The sequence below is a fragment of the Camelina sativa genome, chromosome 19 (assembly GCF_030686135.1).
Source record: "Camelina sativa cultivar CO46 ecotype springtype chromosome 19, ASM3068613v1".
Taxonomy (NCBI): Eukaryota; Viridiplantae; Streptophyta; class Magnoliopsida; order Brassicales; family Brassicaceae; genus Camelina; species Camelina sativa.
The window spans coordinates 23,990,783-24,011,118 of NC_141898.1; the positions used below are offsets into that span (position 1 = coordinate 23,990,783).

Consider the following 20,336-nt stretch of genomic DNA (forward strand, 5'->3'; position numbering starts at 1 on the left):
TGATAACAAACAAATTATGTACATCATCAAAGTTGAAAGAAAAAACAAACCATAAGTTGTATTGGATTATTCTCTTCTCCCAAATTTTGGTTGTGTATATTTATTATATACATGGAAAATCGACAATAACTAAGGAAGGAGAGTAATGGAGAGAGGGAGTGGTTTGAGAAGTGGTCGGGCGGAGATAGAGACGAGAGCAGCGTTTCCGTCGGTGAAACAAGCGGTGGCCATGTTCGGAGAAAAAGTTTTAGCCGGAGAGATCTATGCAACTAGGCTTATTAGAGAGGTAAACAAAGTTCCTTATCACAAACATATTGCTACTTTCAACATTTTTCTTTTGGGAATACATATGTATATATGTTGAGAATAAATATGACATTTCTAACCTATATAATTTTCTATTAACATACACATTTTTATTTTAGGTATATGTGTGTGTAAATTTAACAAAAGATAAAATTATATATATAAAGCTTTTTCATTAGGAAAAATTATATATTCATATATGTGCGTGTTTTTATATGTAACACATCCACAACTGATACGTCATTGTATATTTGTACTAGATAAACGCCCGCACGATGTGCGGGTTTAAAAATTGTTGAAGAAAATAAATCATTAACCTTAAACATTTTTTTTGAAAATATATAAAAAAATATTATTTCCTAAAGTAAATATATAAATAATTTAAGTTAGAGAATATTTGTATCTACTTTCATACATTTATTTATATCTATATATTTTTAATATATTATAATAATTATTAAAATAATCTAAAGCTAAATTATATCCCACTAAAACTATTGTCAAATACTTATCATTACAAATTTTATTATTGTTAAATTTCAAAAAAGTTTCACAACTTATTCACAAAATATTTTACATGCAACAAATTCATCAAAGCAACATCTAATAAGTAACCACATACAATTTTACTCTATACTTTACCATTAAAAATATGTTCTTACACCCAAAATTATTTTATTGTTAAAGTATGCTCTTTATCACCACCTATAAAATGTCTTCTAAACAAATTAAACAAATTTTATGTTGTTTTACTTTCATTTTGGCATAATTATAGTTCTTATAATTACTAAATTTGTTTTATGACATAATTTCTTTAACCATGAAGTTTTTTGTACTCCAAAGATATTTTGGATGAACAAATGGTCAAAATTATCTACTTGATTACAATGATTTTATGACTATCCCAATAAAAGTTGAGAAATTGAAAGAAAATTAATATAATATAATAAAAATAAAAATTTGAAAATTATTATCAGGATGGTATATATAAGTCTTAGATAATTCAGATATACAAAATAGAAACTTTATATACAATACAAAACATGACAAATGTCATAATCATGTTAAGGATCAACGACCTATTTACTCTTCAGAAGTATCCAATTGTACCAAAACAACTTAAAGTTATGATCTCGTCTCAAATATTCTCGAATCATAAATTCTCAACTTATTTATACCGAATCAAAAGTTCTCATATATTTCTCCATATACCTGGTTTAAACGGTTTACGAACCTAATCCGATAGAAACCCACATAAATCCGGTTTAAAACCAATTTTAAAATGGTATACCGTTCCAACTTCCCAAATTTGAAATCGCTTCTCAATTACTTGATCAAGCAGCTCTTGTTTCAGGACCAGAATCATCAACATTATTCAGAAAAGACAACTCTAAATTTTGACCAGAAACATCAACCACCGACTTATCTTCAAAACTTATAATGTTACTAACTGTATAATCACTTTTGGAACCTCCATTAGTGTCTCCATCCTCTATTAAATTAGCGGGCATTATATACTTCGATTTCATTTCATTGCATCTGATAGCTTGCATTGAAAAACCGGCACGAATCAAAGACCCACACAATAGATCGGCAAAATTATATCAGAAAAAAAAAATCAAAGATCAAAACTTTCGATATAAACATGTAATATTATGTAGATATAATGTTATTTTCTTAATTAGCTGTTCTACTATGTTTCAAAAAAAATCTTTTGACATAACTTATGTTATTCTTTTTAAATTTGTTATTCACTATTTATTTATTAATAATAATATACATGCTTAGTGAATTACTTTTTTGTTTATACATGTCAAAATATTATTGAGAAAACACGTATAATATAAGTAACATACAATGGAAAATATATTAGTTTTGTTAATTTTCTTTTTTGATTTAGAAATTTTTTTAGATATAAACATGTAAATTTTATTTAGATTTAATGTTATTTTCTTAATTAGCTGTTTAGTAAAATAATAATTTTTTGACACGTGTCAACATCTCATCAGTGTACTTGACACGTGTCATGATCATGTTAATGGCTAATTTGAAAATCCAACTTTATATAATAAGATTTTTAATATAATTAAATTTTTCCTAGGACTGCCTTCACAAATCTTAATGCAGTAATCAATGTCCGAAATTGGCTAACCATAGAGACATAATTTTTTTTTTGTGCAAACAAAGACAGAAAATTTAATGTGTTAGGGTATATATTATAATTATATGACCAAATATGAATGGCAAATAGTATATTTATTTTACCATGTAGTGGTTGAGAATCTTTGTAACAATGAAACTTTGATATGGATGGTACATAGTATATTTATCTTAGTTGTTTTTTTAATATAATAAGATTACAATCATCTTATGCTTTATTTTACCAAACTTGAAAACTATAATTTCTGATCGTTAAAATTGACATGTGTCAGGATCTGATGAGTTACTAACTTTGATATTTAATCGTTAAAATTGACACGTGTCACGATCTGATAAGTTTTTAATTTTGATCTCTAATCGTTAAACTAATACGTGTCACGATCTGGTGAGTTAGTAACTTTGATAACCAAAATTTATATAATAAGATATATAACGAATAAATTGATACATTCCTGTAAAGCTAGACGAAATACACTCTTTAGTTTGGGGTCATTTTATAAAATTCTACCACCAAATCAATTCAATTAACAATTCTGTTAATATAAATAAATTTATTCATCACATGTAATAGCAAAAAGATATTAAAAAAAATTGACACATTCCTCATAGCTTTTTACTTGTTACATCACATGATTTTGTTTCCTCAGATACAGACAAAGGAAACATAATCAATTCCGAGTGGGCCGAGTCCTCTGTCAAGACTACAGTCTCTTACACTCGAGCTCGATCAGACCAGAGAAACTCTTAAAAGAACCCTACAACTAAACACCATCCTCATCAACAGAATTAAAACTCTAGCACAAGAACTCGAACATGGGAGGAAGGAGATACAACATCTCAGCAGGACGAGGTCGAGACTCGAGACTGTCGAGTCGCCTAGACAATCCGGATATTGAGGAACTCAAGTTTGTGGAACAGCATCACACGACAAAGACGTCTAAAGATGTTGAAGAAGAGGTTGTAACGACGGAGGAGCTGGAGAAGAGGAGACTCGTCACATTCGCAATCTCGCCTTTACTGACGCGTGTGATGTCAAACGGCAGGGAAGAAGAGGAGAGGAAGAATAAAGAGAAGGATTTTCAGAGAGATTGTTCGGTCAAGAAAACAAAATCAAAGAGGGGTTTTTCTCCGTTCATGGGATGGTTTAGAGCAAACCGAGGAGGAGATTGATCTATATGTCCAATAATGCTTGGTCATATTGATAATATGATTTACATCATTGTATAACATAGTTATGTGTTTCAATCTCATTCTAAGAGTTTGATGAATAATACTTATGTTAAAATATGCATCTCGCAATGACCAACCTTGGTTCTTTACAATTATCTCTATAGATAAAAAATTTATAGGAAGAGACTGGTGTTTTCATGGACTAACTGTAACATCCCCAAATTCAAACGTGGGTTATTTTAAAAAAATCAGCCCGTTAAGGGCCCAGTTGAGCAAAAGGAAAGGGTTTTGCGTCACATTGTATGTTTGTATACACACATACATCGCCGTCTTTGTTTTGCCGAGAGAAGAGAGTTTGTGAACCCTAACCCTAAGCCCCTCTCCCAATGTCGGATCTCACCATCATCACCGTCTTCCTCATGTTTTTGTCATTGTTAAGAGAGAGAGGAAGAGGTCACGGGAGACTTGTCGTTAGCCACCGTCCATCACCACCGTTGGTGAGCAAACCATCGTTTATCACTGGAGTTGCTACCATGTGTTAGCCGCTGTCACTGGAGATGTCAGCCACTGTCACCTAAGCAGCCGTAGCCCATCGTCGAGTCCATCGTTTTTGATGTTGGAGTTCACCACTCTGATACTCGCTGTTCTCGTCAAAGGCGGTTGTTCTCCACCGTGTCACCGGAGATTGTCACCGCGCTCAGCTTGTGGTGCCGTGTGAAACGTTTTCACCGGAGAAGAAAGATCCGTGAACCAAACCTGAGAAGTATATATGTTGTGTTTTCATAGATTGTTGGAACCAACCTAATCACCAAGCTTAAACCACCGCAGATCTGTGTTGCCGAGTCCTCCACTTCGCCGTTCAGTTCGTCAAGTCAAGCCGTCGAGGAAAGTTGGGGAAAGAGGTAACAACGAAGATTTACGTCTCGTGTTGTTGTTGTGTTGTGTTGTTCGTTCATGGCTAAACTAGCACTTAACCAAGTAAACCAGGAGATTTACGTGATTATGGAACGTATGTGCATGAGTTGTTGGGGTGTCATGCATGGTTACGTACGTTGTTGATGACGTTGGTTAATTTAATATTGTTGAATCGTGTATTGAGGCTGGTTTAGGAATTGTAATAAACTGGGAGCATGTGAACGTACGTGACTAAACTGTGGTATCATGAATTATTAGATTGTTGGTTTGATTTAATTATTAAACTACATCTAACTAATTTATTTGAGAAACACTAGCACAATTAAATCGGGTGTGTTAATTAGACTAAATCATAGATTATTAATTGAAAATAATCTTTGATAGTTTAATCTAAACCATTGCAGATTAAGATCGTGTTGGATCGGATGTTGCTGGCCTTTTATCAAGGATGTGATTCGTGTGGCTAAGGTGAGGACTAGTTGGTGTCTTCTACATATTCAGATATGTTTGGATAGTTACTTAGTTTAAGGTTAAACCGAATATACCTATATGTTACATAGTATATAAGTAACGTATATTTGAATGAGTGTATATTTTATTTATATGTATGTAAAAATATATTTATTATAATATATAAGAACTAGAATAATATGAGAATAGAAAATGATTGTGTGTTGATTGATATTGATGTGGTTGTGCTAATGCATGTTGTGGTGGTAAAATGTGATTGTGTGTGAGGAGATAGGTGCTGAGGGCACGTAGATGCGGTGAGCCGCAGAGAGTCCTACAAGGAATTTTCCTTGTAGTTGTGTGGTGGTCTACGGGCGCAGAATAGGGGTAGATCAGGATGGTTGACGAGCCGACGTGTGTGCAATGCTAGAAACAAGTGCAAGAGGCGCTTGGGGTCCGTAAGCATGAGCACGAGTGATTGATGCTAGGACGAAGTGCAAGAGGCATGGAGGTTCCGTAAGCATGGTGCATGAAGAAGAAGTGTGAAAGCATGATGGATCTGATAATGCACGAGGATAGCGTGTGATGACATGTTGTATCCGACCCGTCTTTAGGGCGGTTATGGGACGTAGTCTCATTTGTGTGTTGTGTGCGTATGATTGTGTGTCACAAGATTTATGACACAATGATTGTTGCTTGTCTTAGGTTTAGACTTTGTGATTGTCTAAACGTATTTGGGTGTGGAGATTTCGGGAGCCCTAAGGCTTTCCCTCACTGAGTAATTATCAATTGCTCACTCCTCTTTCTTTTGCAGGTTAGTTAAATCAAGAGTTTGTTTTGCGTTGTTAGCTGCTGGTTTTGCATTTGAAAAGTGTTTTGGGTCGGGCTAGGAAGTCAACCTGTTGACCGTCACCAGATACCGAGTTCGAGTATTACACTAAACTTTATAGGCTTTTCTGAACTTGTTTTGATATTAATTAGACAAATCTTGATTTGGATCGGGCTTAAAGTAAAGGGTGCAGCCTACCCCTAACAATGTTAGGTTTATGTTTGCATCTAAACTTGTAAGTTATATAAAGTAAAGGGTGCAGCCTACCCCTAACAACGTTAGGTTTATGTTTGCATCTAAAATCATAGACTATGATAAATATATTTGTTGAAAAAGCATTGTTCCGAATCTGAGATTAGCTTTTGCAAAAATATAATACTTTATGATATAAAAAACCACAATTTATTGGTTATAGAAAATATAAAAAGTGTTCACTAATACAATTTTGGATTAATAGCTACTTCACGTAATATTCACATAACGGATATAAAACTTCTATTTCGGCACATTATAAAAGGTAGCCAACTTAAAAATTGCAAATAGACCAAACTGATCCAAACAAGTCTTTTACGAAAATTTTCACATAAAGGGAATCACAGACCATGATGCTACACAAGCCTCACATCTTTGCTTCTTATAGGAATAACGTACTTTGAATCCCCAAAAAGCATCTAAAGATCTTCTTGGATCCGCAGAAAAAAAAAACCTTCATATGTATATCCACTCGTATATGTATACATCACAAGTAAGTAACTCGTTAAGACACACATATCTACATATGTCAGTGATCTAGAGCATATATATGTAAGGAACATACGTTCAAATACTTTTATTCAAACAATTATATGTTAGCGTGATGCATTCTCTCTCTCCTCCTCGTTCAAAATGAATGTGGGCAATTTGGTCAAGATGATAGATGTGCAATTGAGATTTTGTTTGAAGAAATTAAAAGCCTATTCGATTTGAGATCTCCTTGATGTAGACTCCTTTATTCTTCTTAAGGGTTTGGTTCATGGTCTACATAATAACATAAAGAGGGATTGATCACTTAAGCTTATACATAGAAGAAATAAATGAATCTTTGAGTCGGTATCTCGACATGGTTGAATCTGAGATCAGTATTTGCAAAAGAAAAGTAGAAGAAATCTGAAGTCTAGAAATCAAACTAACGGAAAGAGGTTTAACTGAATTTTGATATGCGGTCCACAAAATACAATAAAACGAAAGCTCAGTAGTTTACCAATATATATATATATATGAATTAATATTTTTAAATGATCAGAATTAAAAAAAAAAATATATATATATACATTATTTTTCATTCACTATGAATAATATGTTCATTCGTGAGTAGATAAATATTGTTATGACTTAGAAGGTTATATATATTCCGTATGTTAACAACATAACATGCAATATTAAAAGTAAATATCATAAAGTTTGAACATATAACGAAAGTATTTTGCGGTCTCATAAGGGGTCATGTGGCTTGTAAGTTTGACATGGCCTATATCAGACCAAATGTTTCTACCAAGTTCGGTATATCAAAGCGTAATAGTATTCGCACTACCTTCGAAAAATGCAACAATATAAAGAGTTGGCATTTCTTTGTCACTGTGTGTTGAGTGTAAGACTCACGGATTGAAACTAGGCGTGGGAGATCCATCCATTTGAAAGTCTTTTGTGGATTTAGCAATCATGTGTGTTGGATAAGCTTAAAGTTAACTTGAGGAATAAGTTAACGTCTTAACCGAGCAATGGTTAAGGAGAATAAGAACAAACATGTTTAGGAGTCATCTAAACATATAATGTTTTCTATTAGGATTTGGTTTTTGGTGTTATAAATAAAGGTGTTATGATAAGAGAATTTGTAAGAGTTTGAGAGAGAGATTGAGTGGTTTTGTTTTGAGAGATTTTCAAAGCTAATAAAAGGAGTGATTTTATAATTCTTAATCTTGATATTCAAATTCTAGATTTGGTATCAGAGCTTCCGGGTTCAATTTTCTATATTCATCTTACTAAACAAACAACGATCGTTAGTCTAAAGATATGAGTGAATTAGCTACAACCACCAATAAGCCAAAAGAAGGAAGTCATTCATCTTTGCAATGTCCAATGCTAAACAATTCCAACTACACAGTTTGGTCCATGAAGATAGAGGTGATGATGTGAGTACTTAAGGTTTGGGAAGCAATTAGTCCAGGATCAGACGACGTTGAGAAGAATGATCTTGCTAGGGAACTGTTGTTCCAATCCATACCAGAAGCACTACTCCTACAAGACGGTAATCAAAAGACATCTAAAGCAGTATGGGATGCTATTAAAACAAGAAACGTTGGGGCTGACAGAGTAAAGGAAGCACGACTACAAACCTTGATTGCTGAATTTGATAGATTGAAGATGAAGGATACCAACACAATTGATGATTTTGTCGGAAAACTTTCTGAAATTTCTACCAAATCAGCATCCTTGGGAGAGATTATTGAAGAACCAAAGATTGTCAAAAAATTCCTCAACAACTTACCAAGAACGAAGTGTATACATATAATTGCAGCTCTCGAACAGGTTCTTGACCTTAACACAACAACGTTTGAAGACATTGTTGGGAGATTAAAAACCTATGAAGAACGAATTCAAGAAGAGGAAGATTCACAAGATGGTCCGAACAAGCTTTTGTATGCAAACGCTTCTCCACAAGATGGTCAAGGGAAACTTATGTATACAAACTCTGCACCACAGTTGCAAGATTCCTCTTATGACAGAGGTAGAGGAAGAGGCTCAGGTCGTGGCCGTGGAAGAGGTCTCAGAAGGTTTAGTGGACGCTTTGGGTATCAATCGAGGGAGTACGGTTATCAACAAAGGGACAAGAGCAAGATCACCTGTTTTCGATGTGATAAATTAGGACATTACGCATCCGATTATCCAGACCGTTTACTTAAGCTAACCAAGCTTCAAGAATCGCAGGAGAAAGAAGAGGAAGACACGCATGAGGCGGAGTCTCTAATGATGCATGAGGTGGTGTATCTTAATGAGAAGAATGTGAAGCCAAAAGAACTTGAAGCATGTTTAGACAAGGTTTGGTATCTTGATAATGGCAAGGATTACGGGCAAGGTTCGTTTTGGTTATGATTCACTTGTTGATATAAAAGGTAAAGGCTCGATTCAGTTTGTCACTAGGAACGGAGAACAAAAGGTATTGGCAGAAGTCTACTACATCCCATACCTTAAAAGCAACATCATTAGCTTAGGACAAGCTACTGAATCTGGTTGCGATGTAAGGATGAGAGAAGACTTCCTAACTTTGCATGATCGTGATGGAAACATATTAGTGAGAGCTATCCGTCAAGAAACAGGTTGTAAAAGGTGAATTTGGAGGTTGAAAATTATAAGTGTCTGCAGATTTCATGTTTGAATGATTCAGCAAAGTGACATGCTTGATTAGGACATGTTAACTATGAAACTATCAAGAGGATGGTAGTAAAGGAACTAGTTACTGGGATACCTAGTGCTCCAAAAGGAGGAGAAACATGTGCTTCATGTTTAGTTGGAAAACAAGCAAGGCAAGCATTCCCGAAATCAACATCCTATAGAGCAAAACAAGCATTAGAGCTTGTTCATGGGGATCTTTGTAGACCGATTTCTCCACCTACAGCTGCACAATAGAGGTACATCTTTGTGTTGATTCATGATTATTCTTGCTATATGTGGTCTTTTCTCCTAAAAGAGAAAAGTGAGGCGTTTGAGAAGTTCAAAACATTCAAAGCTTCGGTTGAACATGATACTAGAAATACTATCAAGACATTTACATCTCATGAGTTTAAACGTTTTACGAAAGAGAAGGGATCAATAGACATCTTATTGCACCCTACACGCCTCAACAGAACAGAGTAGTCGAGAGACGGAACAGAATGCTGCTAGGAATGACTCGAAGTATTCTGAAACAAATGAATTTGCCAAACTATCTATGGGGAGAGGCGATCAGACATGCAACCTACCTTATCAACACAGTGGGGACACGAGTATTAGAAGACTTGACACCTTATGAAGCTCTCAAGAAGAAGAAACCGAACGTGGAGCATCTCCGTGTATTTGGTTGCATATGTTTTGCCAAAACTGAGATGTCACACATTAAGAAGCTAGATGACAGATCACGAATACTTGTCAACCTTGGAACAGAACCTGATTCTAAAGCATATCGACTTCTTGATCCAGTAAGTCGGAAAATCATTGTAAACAAGGATGTTGTCTTTGATGAAAATAAGAGCTGGATATGGAGGAATTCGGAAGAATCACTCTTAGACTCAGGAATGTTCACTCTCAGTTTTGGAAATTTTGGGAACAATGGGATCATAGAAGATAGTGTAGCTGCAGAAGCAGGGGAAGGAAGAGAGAATGATAGAGAAGATGATGATGCAGACGATGACGATGGATCTGTCGAAGAACTAGAGCCAGTTTTAGGAGAAGGACAAGAACTGTCTCCACTGGCGACGGTGTTCAGGAGATCAGCTAGACAAACTGCAAAACCGGATTATTTGAAGGATTACGTACTGTTAGCAGAACTTGAGGGAGAACAGTTACTACTTACTATCAATGGAGAACCTTCAGTGTTTGATGAGGCAATGGAGCTAAAGGTTTGGAGAAATGCGTGTGAGGAATAAATTGCATCAATTACCAAGAATCAAACATGGAGTCTCGTTGATCCTCCTTTAGGGTTTAAGCCGATTGGTTTAAAATGGGTATTTAAGATAAAGCAGAAATCTAACAATAGCATCAACCAGTACAAAGCAAGGCTAATCACTACAATAAAACAGGGTATTTATGACTACGCTTGGCGACTAAATACGTAGTCGCTAAATTTCCCGACTATCTGCCGACCACTAAGTGACCAAGATACAACTGCATAAATTTAGTCGTAACTCAGACGTCATTTGCCGACCAAATAGAGTAGTCGGTACTGTAGTCGTTGATTAACGACCATTATACGACTAAATGGGATGAACTTAATTGAGTTGTATCCAAGTAGCTAATTTGGCGACGAGTTAGCGACTAAGGCTATGAGTCGATAAGGTTGCGACTATACATCGACTACTTTTGTGGTATTCTTCCCTTATTAACTATAAATACAAGAATCATGTGTTTGCATTCTCATATCTATACTTATGTTTAGGTGCAGCATGTCTTATTAATTGTTTTCTATTATTGCAGATGTGAATTGGTTTGTATGTAACTAATGTTTATATGTAACTAATGTTTTTAAGTTTATATATATCCATGTTTACATTCTTTATATACTATTAGATATTCACATTCTTTAAGTTTATATGTAACTAATGTTTTGTAATTTTTAAGTGATCAATATATTATGTAGTGTATATATAAGTAGCAGATTTCAAATAACATGTAAACTAAACTAAATTATATGTATTTCTAAAATTAAATATGGCTACAGATTCGCGACTAATAATTGACTAACTACAGAATATTGGGTTTAAACATGTTTATTACGTGTTGGACCAGGTTTTGGACTACAAGACAAGCCCAATTTGTTAAAATAAAATCACATACCAACTCATCAGTGATTAATAAGTGACTAATTTTAAAACATTTTGGGACTAAACAAGCCCGTGAATCCATTTATGCGGTGCAGCCCATAAACAAACGACCTAACCCTAATGCTCAAACTCTAATCTCTCAATTCTGATTTCTCACCGTTCTTTGCAGTTTCTCTCAATCTCTCATCTACCAATCTCTCATCGACGCAATCGCCGATTCTCTCAATCTTCTAAGATGCCGGTTAAGAAGGCTGGACGAAAGAGGAATGTTGTCCCCAACGCTTCTCTCAGACCCGGTGGCTCGAACCCTACGTCGAAGGTGAAAAAAGTCAATCCTCTACCGCCGCAGTACAACTTCACTCCGGCGGCTCAAAATCCGATGCCTCAGACACCTCAAGAACAAGTCCGCGTTTCCCCCAACTATCGACGTCAGCCGCACCGCAGGTCAGAAACTATCCACCGCCACAGATCTTGTTTGAGAATTCCTTTAATCGAAGCCGAGAAGACCAACCAGCTCGGTCATTACCATAAGTCCAGAACAATCCACCGGTTCAATCGAATCCTTTGCATGATTCTGCGAGATCTCCAGTTTAGAACTCTCACGCTCAAAGCCATCCGTCTTCTCAAGGTAACAACTTTAAAGAGCCAGATCCAGTATTGCCAAAACTCCAGGAGGACACGTTGAGGGCTCTTAACGCCATACTTATGGTGCCGGACCAGGACAAATTTACCACCGTGCTCTCTCCAGAATCGAAGCCTAACACGACTTGGTATGTAAACACGTTTTAATATTGTTTTGTCATAAATGTGTTACATAGTCGAGTGTTATGTGATTGTTTTGTCATTGGTTTGTGATTGTTTTGTCATTGTTTTGTCGAGTATATGTGTTTTGTCATGAACTTTTGTGTGTTTGCCATGAACTATTGTTTATTGTTTTGTCGAGTATATGTGTTTTGTCATGAACTATTGTTTATTGCTTTGTCGAGTATATGTGTTTGTCTTGAACTATTGTTTATTGTTTTGTCATTCCCAATTCTCTCATCAGTTAGTAGTAACTAGAAAAGTATATGTGTTTGTCATGAACCATTGTTTATTGTTTTGTCATTCCCAAGTCTGACTTGATTCTTATGTTATGAGGTTTACTCATGATGTCAATCACAACTAGTTCGGAAGATTACAAAGGTTTTTACAAACAAATTTGATGGTGAATACTATAATTGGTCATGTGTACCTCCGGATAGACGAGAAATATACTTCCTTGAGTTTGCGGTATAGTTTTCTGTTATATATCATTCATAGATAGGTTTTAATTGTTGTTTATCACTAACTTAATTCTATTTTCTTTTTCCCTAAAAACACACACTTGGGATCCATTGATAACAGGGACAGTGCAACATATTTTCTATGAGATATGTCAACGCCGGATGAAAAACATGGTAAGCGACGCTAGGACTAGTTGAGTGCAACCTAAATGGATTGCGGGTGAACTCTAGAAAACAATGGTTGGGCAGTGGGATACTGAAGAAGCACAAGAAAGGAGTTGAATCTATTCCAATGCTCGTATGTCAGACCGTAATGGTCTCGGTCCACACTCGCACTTATCTGGACCAACTTCGTATCAACAAGTCAAACAAGACTTGGTGAGTAACTTTAACTTATGTCTTAACCTTTTTTTTATAACTTTAACTTATGTCTTAACCTTGTTTTGGTAACTTTAACTTATGTCTTAACCTTCTTTTTTTTTTTTTTGTAACATTCCAGGAAGAGAAACTTGGGAGACCGGTGAGTCTTGGTGAGGTTTTCATAGAGACACATACAAGGCCAGATGGTACGTATGTAGATCGAAAAGCCGAGAAGATCTTCTCAACTTATGAGAAAAACTTACAAGCTAAGATATCTGAGATCGAGTCTCAGGAGTTCACAACAGAAGATTATACGGCCATCTTTCTTCAGGTAAAGTATCATTTTCACCATCTATATTTAAACAGTCTTCAAAATTTTCATTTTCAGAACTAACATTTTCAGTTTTTCTTTTCTAAGTCCACTGAGAAAGACTCACGAGGTAATCTTTTTGGACTTGGAAGCCTCAAGGATCATCTTCAGGATCTTCTCAATGGCAAGAGCTATCAACAAGGACAGTAATCGTTTGTAGCATTGCAAGAGCAAATGAAAGAAGCTCATCGTATAATTGAAGAACAAGTTGCCTATAATGCAAAAGGTGATGCTGAGATTGCTGCTCATGAATTAGAACATTCCAAAGTTGTGGCTGAGAAACAGAAGAAGATAGAGCACTTGGAAAAGTTCATGCGTACGATGTGGCCGTCCTTTGTCGAATTCCAAGAGTCTGAATCCACCGCCTCTCCAACACAAAGAACATCTCCTTCTTAGGTTACTTCTTAGGCTATTTATCTCTATTCCTTAACTTTCATGAACTTGTCACTTTGGGATCAATCATAGTTTTTGATTGATCATTTTGGTTCTCTTTTGGTTATTATGAACTTGTCACTTTGGGATGATGTGTCAATCATAGTTTATGATTGATCATTTTGGTTCTCTTTTTTTAATTGTTAATGTGGTGAACATATTACTATTGTGGTGAACTTTTGGTTATTAAGAATGTGAATTTTAGGTTTCTGTTTGATTAGAAATTCGATTTATAAAACAAAACAAAACAATTATGGTTTTAATCACTATAGTCGTCAAACCAGTCATTAAATCTGGTTTAAAGTCGTCGTAACATAGTCGTCAAATAGTCGTCCGATAGTAGCAACGGAGTCGCATAATAGTCGTAACATTGTCACAATCTATTCTCAAACTAGTCGTAACATTATCATTAAGTAGTCGTAAATAGTAACGACTAAATTACGACTACGTTTACGACTACGTGTAATAGTCGTAATATCGTCGCTATTTACCGACTATGTTACGACTGAATTTCCTTACCGACTACCGATTTACGACAACGGTTATTAGTCGTAACTTAGTCGTTATGTATGAATTAGCGACTATGTAGTGACTATTAGTACAGTCGTAAATCACCTGTTTTCTTGTAGTGAGTGGCAAAAGGCTATGTACAAAGACATGGAATAGATTTTGATGAAGTATTTGCTCATGTGGCTCTCATTGAGATAATACGCTTCATCATTGCTTTAGCAGCTTCAAATGGCTGGGAGATACATCATTTGGATGTTAAGATTTTATGGGGAGCTAAGGGAAGATGTGTATGTCACTCAACCTGAAGGTTTCATTGCTCAAGGGAAGGAAGAAAAGGTTTATAAATTACACAAAGCGCTCTATGGTCTAAATCAAGCACCAAGGACATGGAACACTAAGCTGAATAGGATTTTGTTAGAACTAAAATTTGAAAAGTGCTCCAGGGAACCTTCCGTATACAGAAAGCAAGAACGCGGCCATCTACTCATTGTGGCTATTTATGTGGACGATTTGCTAGTCACGGGTTCTAGCTTAGAGCTCATACTTGATTTTAAGAGAGGAATGGCAAGGAATTTTGAAATGAGTGATTTAGGTAATCTTGCTTATTATTTAGGCATTGAAGTGGTTCAGGAAAGGAATGGAATTATATTAAGACAAGAAAGCTATGTGGAGAAGATACTCGCAGAAACAGGAATGAATGCCTGCAATTATGTTCTTATTCCAATGGAGTTTGGTTTGGAGCTTTGTAAAGCAAAATGATATGCTCAAATTCCCTAAAGCTACTCTCTCAAATTAAGAGGTCACTGTAATACTTAGGGGTCGAATTCCACAAGGACTCAAGTCTACACAATAAATTATAGAGTTTTATAATTAAGCTAAATAAGTTGATTTAAATTAAGTAAAGCAATGCAAAATAATAAATAAAAGGGTGTCAATGGATCAAAAAGCTAGGCCTAGGGAATTTCTCAGGAAGTTACGAAATATTAAATCAATCAATAAATTATGATTCAAGCAATTAAGAACATATCTAGAACTCTAAACAATTTTGTAAAACAATTCAGTTCTCACTGCAATTATTATCTAAATTTAAAACCAGAAAATCCAAATCTCTTTGTAAAATTCTAAGTTAAAAATCAGCTTTAAGAACAGGTTTAGATAAGTTCACAAAATTATTAATTCAAATCTCTTTGCAGAAAGTAATTTTGCTCATCAAAGGTTTTAATCAGGAAAATCAATTATATTCTCATATCAATTTATTTTCCTAAAGTATTAATTCTAGATGGCCAATCAAGGATTAATAATGAAGAACAACCTATGATGAATATCTAGAAAGATAATGAATCCTAAATAAACAGATCTAATAAATCATAAGATCCCTGTAAAAAAACCCTAAACCTAACAAGTAAACTACTCAGACCTGTTTAATGAAGAACAAGACATAATTCTGAATAATAAGCAATTGAAATTAAAAGAGTAAAAGGGAGTTCAATAATTCTTCTCTCAAAGCAGATCTCTCTCTCCAAAGCTCTCAAAATCTCACAGGATTGCAGAAAAATAAAATTTGCTAGAAAAATAACTTTTGGGTTTTAAAAACCTAAAAATACTATTTATATGTCCTAAAACACGTCAGGGACTTGTATTGCAAATATGGAAAACTTCAGGCAACTTTGTAAAACTTCCAAATTGGTGATTCTTCATCGGCTGAAGAGGGTGTCGATCGATGCTCCTAAGTGGTGACGATCGATGCCATTTCTTTGATCCGAGTCCAAATTGATTCTTCAAGATTTATGCTCCAAAATGATCCAAATTGCTCCACTTTGCTCCTTCTGTGCCAAAGTCCTAGAAATCTGCAAAGACTCAAAAACATCCTAGAAAACAAATCAAAAGACTCTAAAACACTCCTTATATCATGGTTAAAAACCACAAAAACCATGATATATCACAAAACATGAAAAACGGATTGATGAGAAGCATTATCGGAGAACCATCGTGTGTCTTAGATATTTACTCCATACACGACCTGGTCTATCATATCCCGTTGGTGTACTGAGCAGGTATCTGCAGGAACCAAGAGAGTCACATGGGGTTGCGCTTAAGCAAGTGTTAAGATATCTTCGTGGAACTTCTTCTCATGGTCTTTATTTCAAGCGAGGGAACACAACAGGTTTGATAGGATTTAGCGATAGCAGTCTTAGTGTTGATCTAGATGATGGAAAGAGTATTGCGGGTCATATCTTTTATTTCAATGGATTTCCGATCACATGGTGCTCTCAGAAGCAATAAGTTGTAGCTTTTTCTTCCTGTGAAGCAGAATTCATGGCCGCTACAGAGGCGGCTAAGCAAGCTATTTGGCTACAAGATCTTTTTGCAAAGATTAGTGGAACCGAAAGTAAATCAGTAACAATTAGAGTCGATAATAAGTCTGCAATCGCACTCACTAAGAACCCCGTCTTCCACGGACGCAGCAAACACATCCATCGGCGATACCACTTCATTAGGAAATCATTGAGAATAGACTTGTTATGGTTGAACATGTTCCCGGAGTCGCACAGAATGTCGACATTCTCACGAAGGCACTTGAGAAGAACATATTTAAGGAAATGAGGAATCACATTGGAGTGCAAGAAGTCTTGTAGAAGAGTTTTAAGCTTATGGGAGAGAATGTTGGATAATCTTGAAGTTAACTTAAGGAATAAGTTAACGTCTTAACCGAGCAATGGTTAAAGAGGATAAGAACAAACATGTTTAGGAGTTATCTAAACATATAAAGTTTCCGATCATGATTTGGTTTTTGGTATTATAAATAGAGGTGTTATGATAAGAGAATTTGTAAGAATTTGAGAGAGAGATTGAGTGGCTTTGTTTTAAGAGATTTACAAAGCTAATAAAAGGAGTGCTTTTATAATTCTTAATCTTGATATTTAAATTCTAGAATGTGTACGTTGAATCGTTGTATATATACTACTGAATAACAATAAATTAAATGTGCACAACAAAATTACCTGAAAAATATAGTTTGTATACAAAACATAAGATATATAGTATAATCAATAACGTGAAGTCGTGAACCACCACTAAAAACGCAATCAAAATACAGTCTACTACTATTTATTAACAAGTTATGGAAACAATATTTTACTAGTCAAACTATTGGACGACATTTGCTAACTAAAAAGCAACTTTTAGTCACAAAATTTTATAGGAAAAAAAAAGTCACAAAATTTTATATGACTAAAGATTTAATTATCAAACCAGAGGTTTTGAGTTGTTGCCGAGCAATCTAATCTTGTTAGCAAATGATACCTTCTTCTTTTTTTTGTAAGGAAATGATACCTCTTTTATCTACTATTAATAAATTCCAAACAAAAATAATATTGTTTTAAATGTTTTTAAAACCGGACCGGAAGGTGAACCGGAAGTCTTTCGGGTCATTCAGTCAACTGGTCGGACCGGTTGAACCACGGGTCAATTAGCTTAGTGGTTTGTTTACATTTTATAAATATAACATCTACTTTTCAATAAATATATGAACAAAACATAAAAAATGAAGTAGTAAACAACTAAAATTAAACTTTTAAATGATTAGATAAAATAAATAAGTGATTTTTCTATAAATAACAAATATTTAATTTTAATTTGGTTTGAGTTTGAAGTGTGATAAAAATAAAATATTTTTATTTGATATTGACCCGTTGGTGCGACCCGCCGGTTCAACCACCGGTTCACGGGGTTTTAGCGGGTATTTCCGGTTTTTTGCGGGTTTATAGTTTTCTGGTTTTTATTTTTTAGAGGTAACCCGGACCGGAATGTCTACCGGGTCGCGGTTGGACCGGTCCGACCGGCCGGTCCGGTCCGGGTTTTAAAACATTGATTAATTTGTTATTGACTCACCCTGGGAAAAATAACCGAACCGATTTGTCTGAACCGAACCGAACCGAGATTTGGACAAATCGGTTCGGTTAGTGTTTTTTTGTTTGGTTCAATCGGCATAATTTTTGTAGAGAGTTCGGGTATATCTTCGGGTCGGTTCGGTCGGGTAACCCGAACAGATAACCAATAACCGAAAATTGTGGGTTATGTTATAAAAGTTTTTTTAAACCCTAATCGGCTAATCTCATATTTTTCGATAGCCGACTTGAGTCCCGACACATTCTTCTTCACTCTGTCGATTCTTTCTCCAATTTTCATTTCATCTTCTTCTTTTCCCCTTTAATTCTGTCTCAGTAAAGTCCAAATCGTGGGTCAAAGTTTCTTAGTTCGTTCAATCGTTGAGTTCCTTGTTTGAAGTCAGAACTCAGAATTCAAAAGTGTAAGTTCTTAGTCCAAATCTTTTCTATCGGGTTTATTAGGACTTTTACTTATGTTTCTCCCTATCTATGTTGAAATTGATATGAGATTATGGTTAAATTAGGAGTTTCTATGCTGTTGAAATTAATTTAGGATTCCAATTTATTTGGGATTTCGAGTTTGTTCAAATTAACTTGAGGATTCATTTACGTTTGATTTTTGATACAACTAGAACTATGTACCAATTTATGTTTGATTTTGTTACTAACAGTCTCACATTTGTTCAAGTCTACAGATGGTTTCTTTTCACGACGAGAATGATGAGTTCATTGATGAAGATGAAGAAGTGGCACAACCTAGTGAAGCTGGAAAGACGAAGAGGGGATCAACTGGAAAATCAAGTTGCGATGTGCTACCAAAGCCAAGGAAAAGACCTGCTCGTAGATCAGAAGTATGGACACATTTCGTTGAGAATGTAGATTCTGAAGAACCAGTCAGCAAGTGTCGGTACTATGGGCAGGAGATTGGTTGTTGCAGCAAGAAAACCGGAACAACTCCCATGAAGAATCACCTGGACAGATGTAAGTTGTACTTGTCTTATAAAGAGAGTGGGTCTCAGTCTGTTTTGGCTGCTGATAGTAATGGTGTAGTCACAACAATGAAGTATGATAAAGACTTGTTCTAAAGTTCAGTCAATGAGTTGATTGTACTTAATGAGCTGCCGTTTTCTTTTGTGGAATCGGAGGGGTTTAGGAGATTTTGTTTGAATGTACTGCCAATGTACACAGTACATTGTAGGAAGACAGCAACCACCGATATTTTCTCAATGTACCTGCAAGAAAAAGATTGTATGAAGAAAATGTTTGCTTGTGATAAGAAGAGAGTATCTCTCACTACAGATATATGGACAGCTCCTACTACTTCATGGAGTTACATGGTGGTGACAGCCCACTGGATTGATACAAACTGGGTGTTGCAGAAGTGGATCATAAGCTTCAAACCTGTCACAGACCATAAGGGAGAAACCATTGCTGCACAGCTTATTCAGTGTATAGAGGATTGGGGAATTGGAAGTGTTTTTACAGTGACAATTGACAATGCCAAGGGTAATGATAAAGCATTAAGGTTGATGACAGATGCTTTGAGGCTGAAGGGACCTCAGACATTAGTTAGAGATGGTGCATATCTACACATGTGATGCTGTGCTCACATTCTTAACTTGATTGTGAGAGATGGTCTAGCTTCCGTGAATGATAGTGTAGTTGCCATTAGGAACGCAGTTAAGTATGTGAAATCATCGACCCAAAGGCTGGAATCAAATCAATCGCGAGTTACGTTTGGGAAGGTAACAAGATGGAGTGTTACATTGGACTGTATTACAAGGTGGAATTCGATTTACCTTATGCTGACATCAGCCTTGAAGTTCAGAGATGCATTTGACAAGTTGTTGGTAGAAGAAAAACTGTACAATGATTACTTCATGGAGATAGAAGAGGAGGGAGAGAAGGGAGAGAAAAGGATTGGGCCTCCAACTTCTGTTAGCTGGGATGAAATTCACAGGTTGGTGAAGTTTCTGAAATTGTTTTTCAATTGCACTTTGTCATTTTCAGCATCTAAGACAGTGACCTCTTCACTTTGCTACAATGAGGTAGTCATCATCGAGCAACATCTCATTTCATTAAGCTACCATAATGATCCGCTCCAACAGAAACAAGCAATGGCCATGAGGGCTA

The 20,336-nt window shown here is 35.5% G+C and overlaps 2 protein-coding genes and 1 pseudogene across 2 annotated transcripts; all 3 read left to right on the forward strand.

The window, feature by feature from the left end:
* The first annotated feature begins 128 nt into the window (after window positions 1-128).
* LOC147920927 (WEB family protein At2g17940-like) lies at window positions 129-3,636 on the forward strand (annotated as a pseudogene).
* A 386-nt stretch (window positions 3,637-4,022) lies between these two features.
* LOC147920928 (uncharacterized) lies at window positions 4,023-9,493 on the forward strand. The gene is made up of 6 exons (XM_087501296.1): window positions 4,023-4,133; window positions 4,423-4,538; window positions 4,956-5,019; window positions 8,012-8,942; window positions 8,986-9,183; window positions 9,273-9,493. The coding sequence occupies exons 1-6, from the start codon at window positions 4,023-4,025 to the stop codon at window positions 9,491-9,493; spliced, it is 1,641 nt and encodes a 546-aa protein (XP_087357422.1).
* Window positions 9,494-9,738: 245 nt separating this feature from the next.
* On the forward strand, window positions 9,739-10,488 carry LOC147920929 (uncharacterized). The gene has a single exon (XM_087501297.1). The coding sequence runs from the start codon at window positions 9,739-9,741 to the stop codon at window positions 10,486-10,488; it is 750 nt and encodes a 249-aa protein (XP_087357423.1).
* The last annotated feature ends 9,848 nt before the right edge of the window (window positions 10,489-20,336 follow it).

Excerpts from the sequence above, each read along its gene's own strand:
- LOC147920929 (XM_087501297.1), top strand. The coding sequence starts at position 9,739 with ATGCTGCTAGGAATGACTCGAAGTATTCTGAAACAAATGAATTTGCCA.
- LOC147920928 (XM_087501296.1), top strand. The coding sequence starts at position 4,023 with ATGTCGGATCTCACCATCATCACCGTCTTCCTCATGTTTTTGTCATTG. Across the intron at positions 5,020-8,011 it reads ATGTGATTCGTGTGGCTAAG|GTTTGGGAAGCAATTAGTCC; the intron begins GTGAGGACTAGT and ends TGAGTACTTAAG. Across the intron at positions 9,184-9,272 it reads AGCTATCCGTCAAGAAACAG|GACATGTTAACTATGAAACT; the intron begins GTTGTAAAAGGT and ends ATGCTTGATTAG.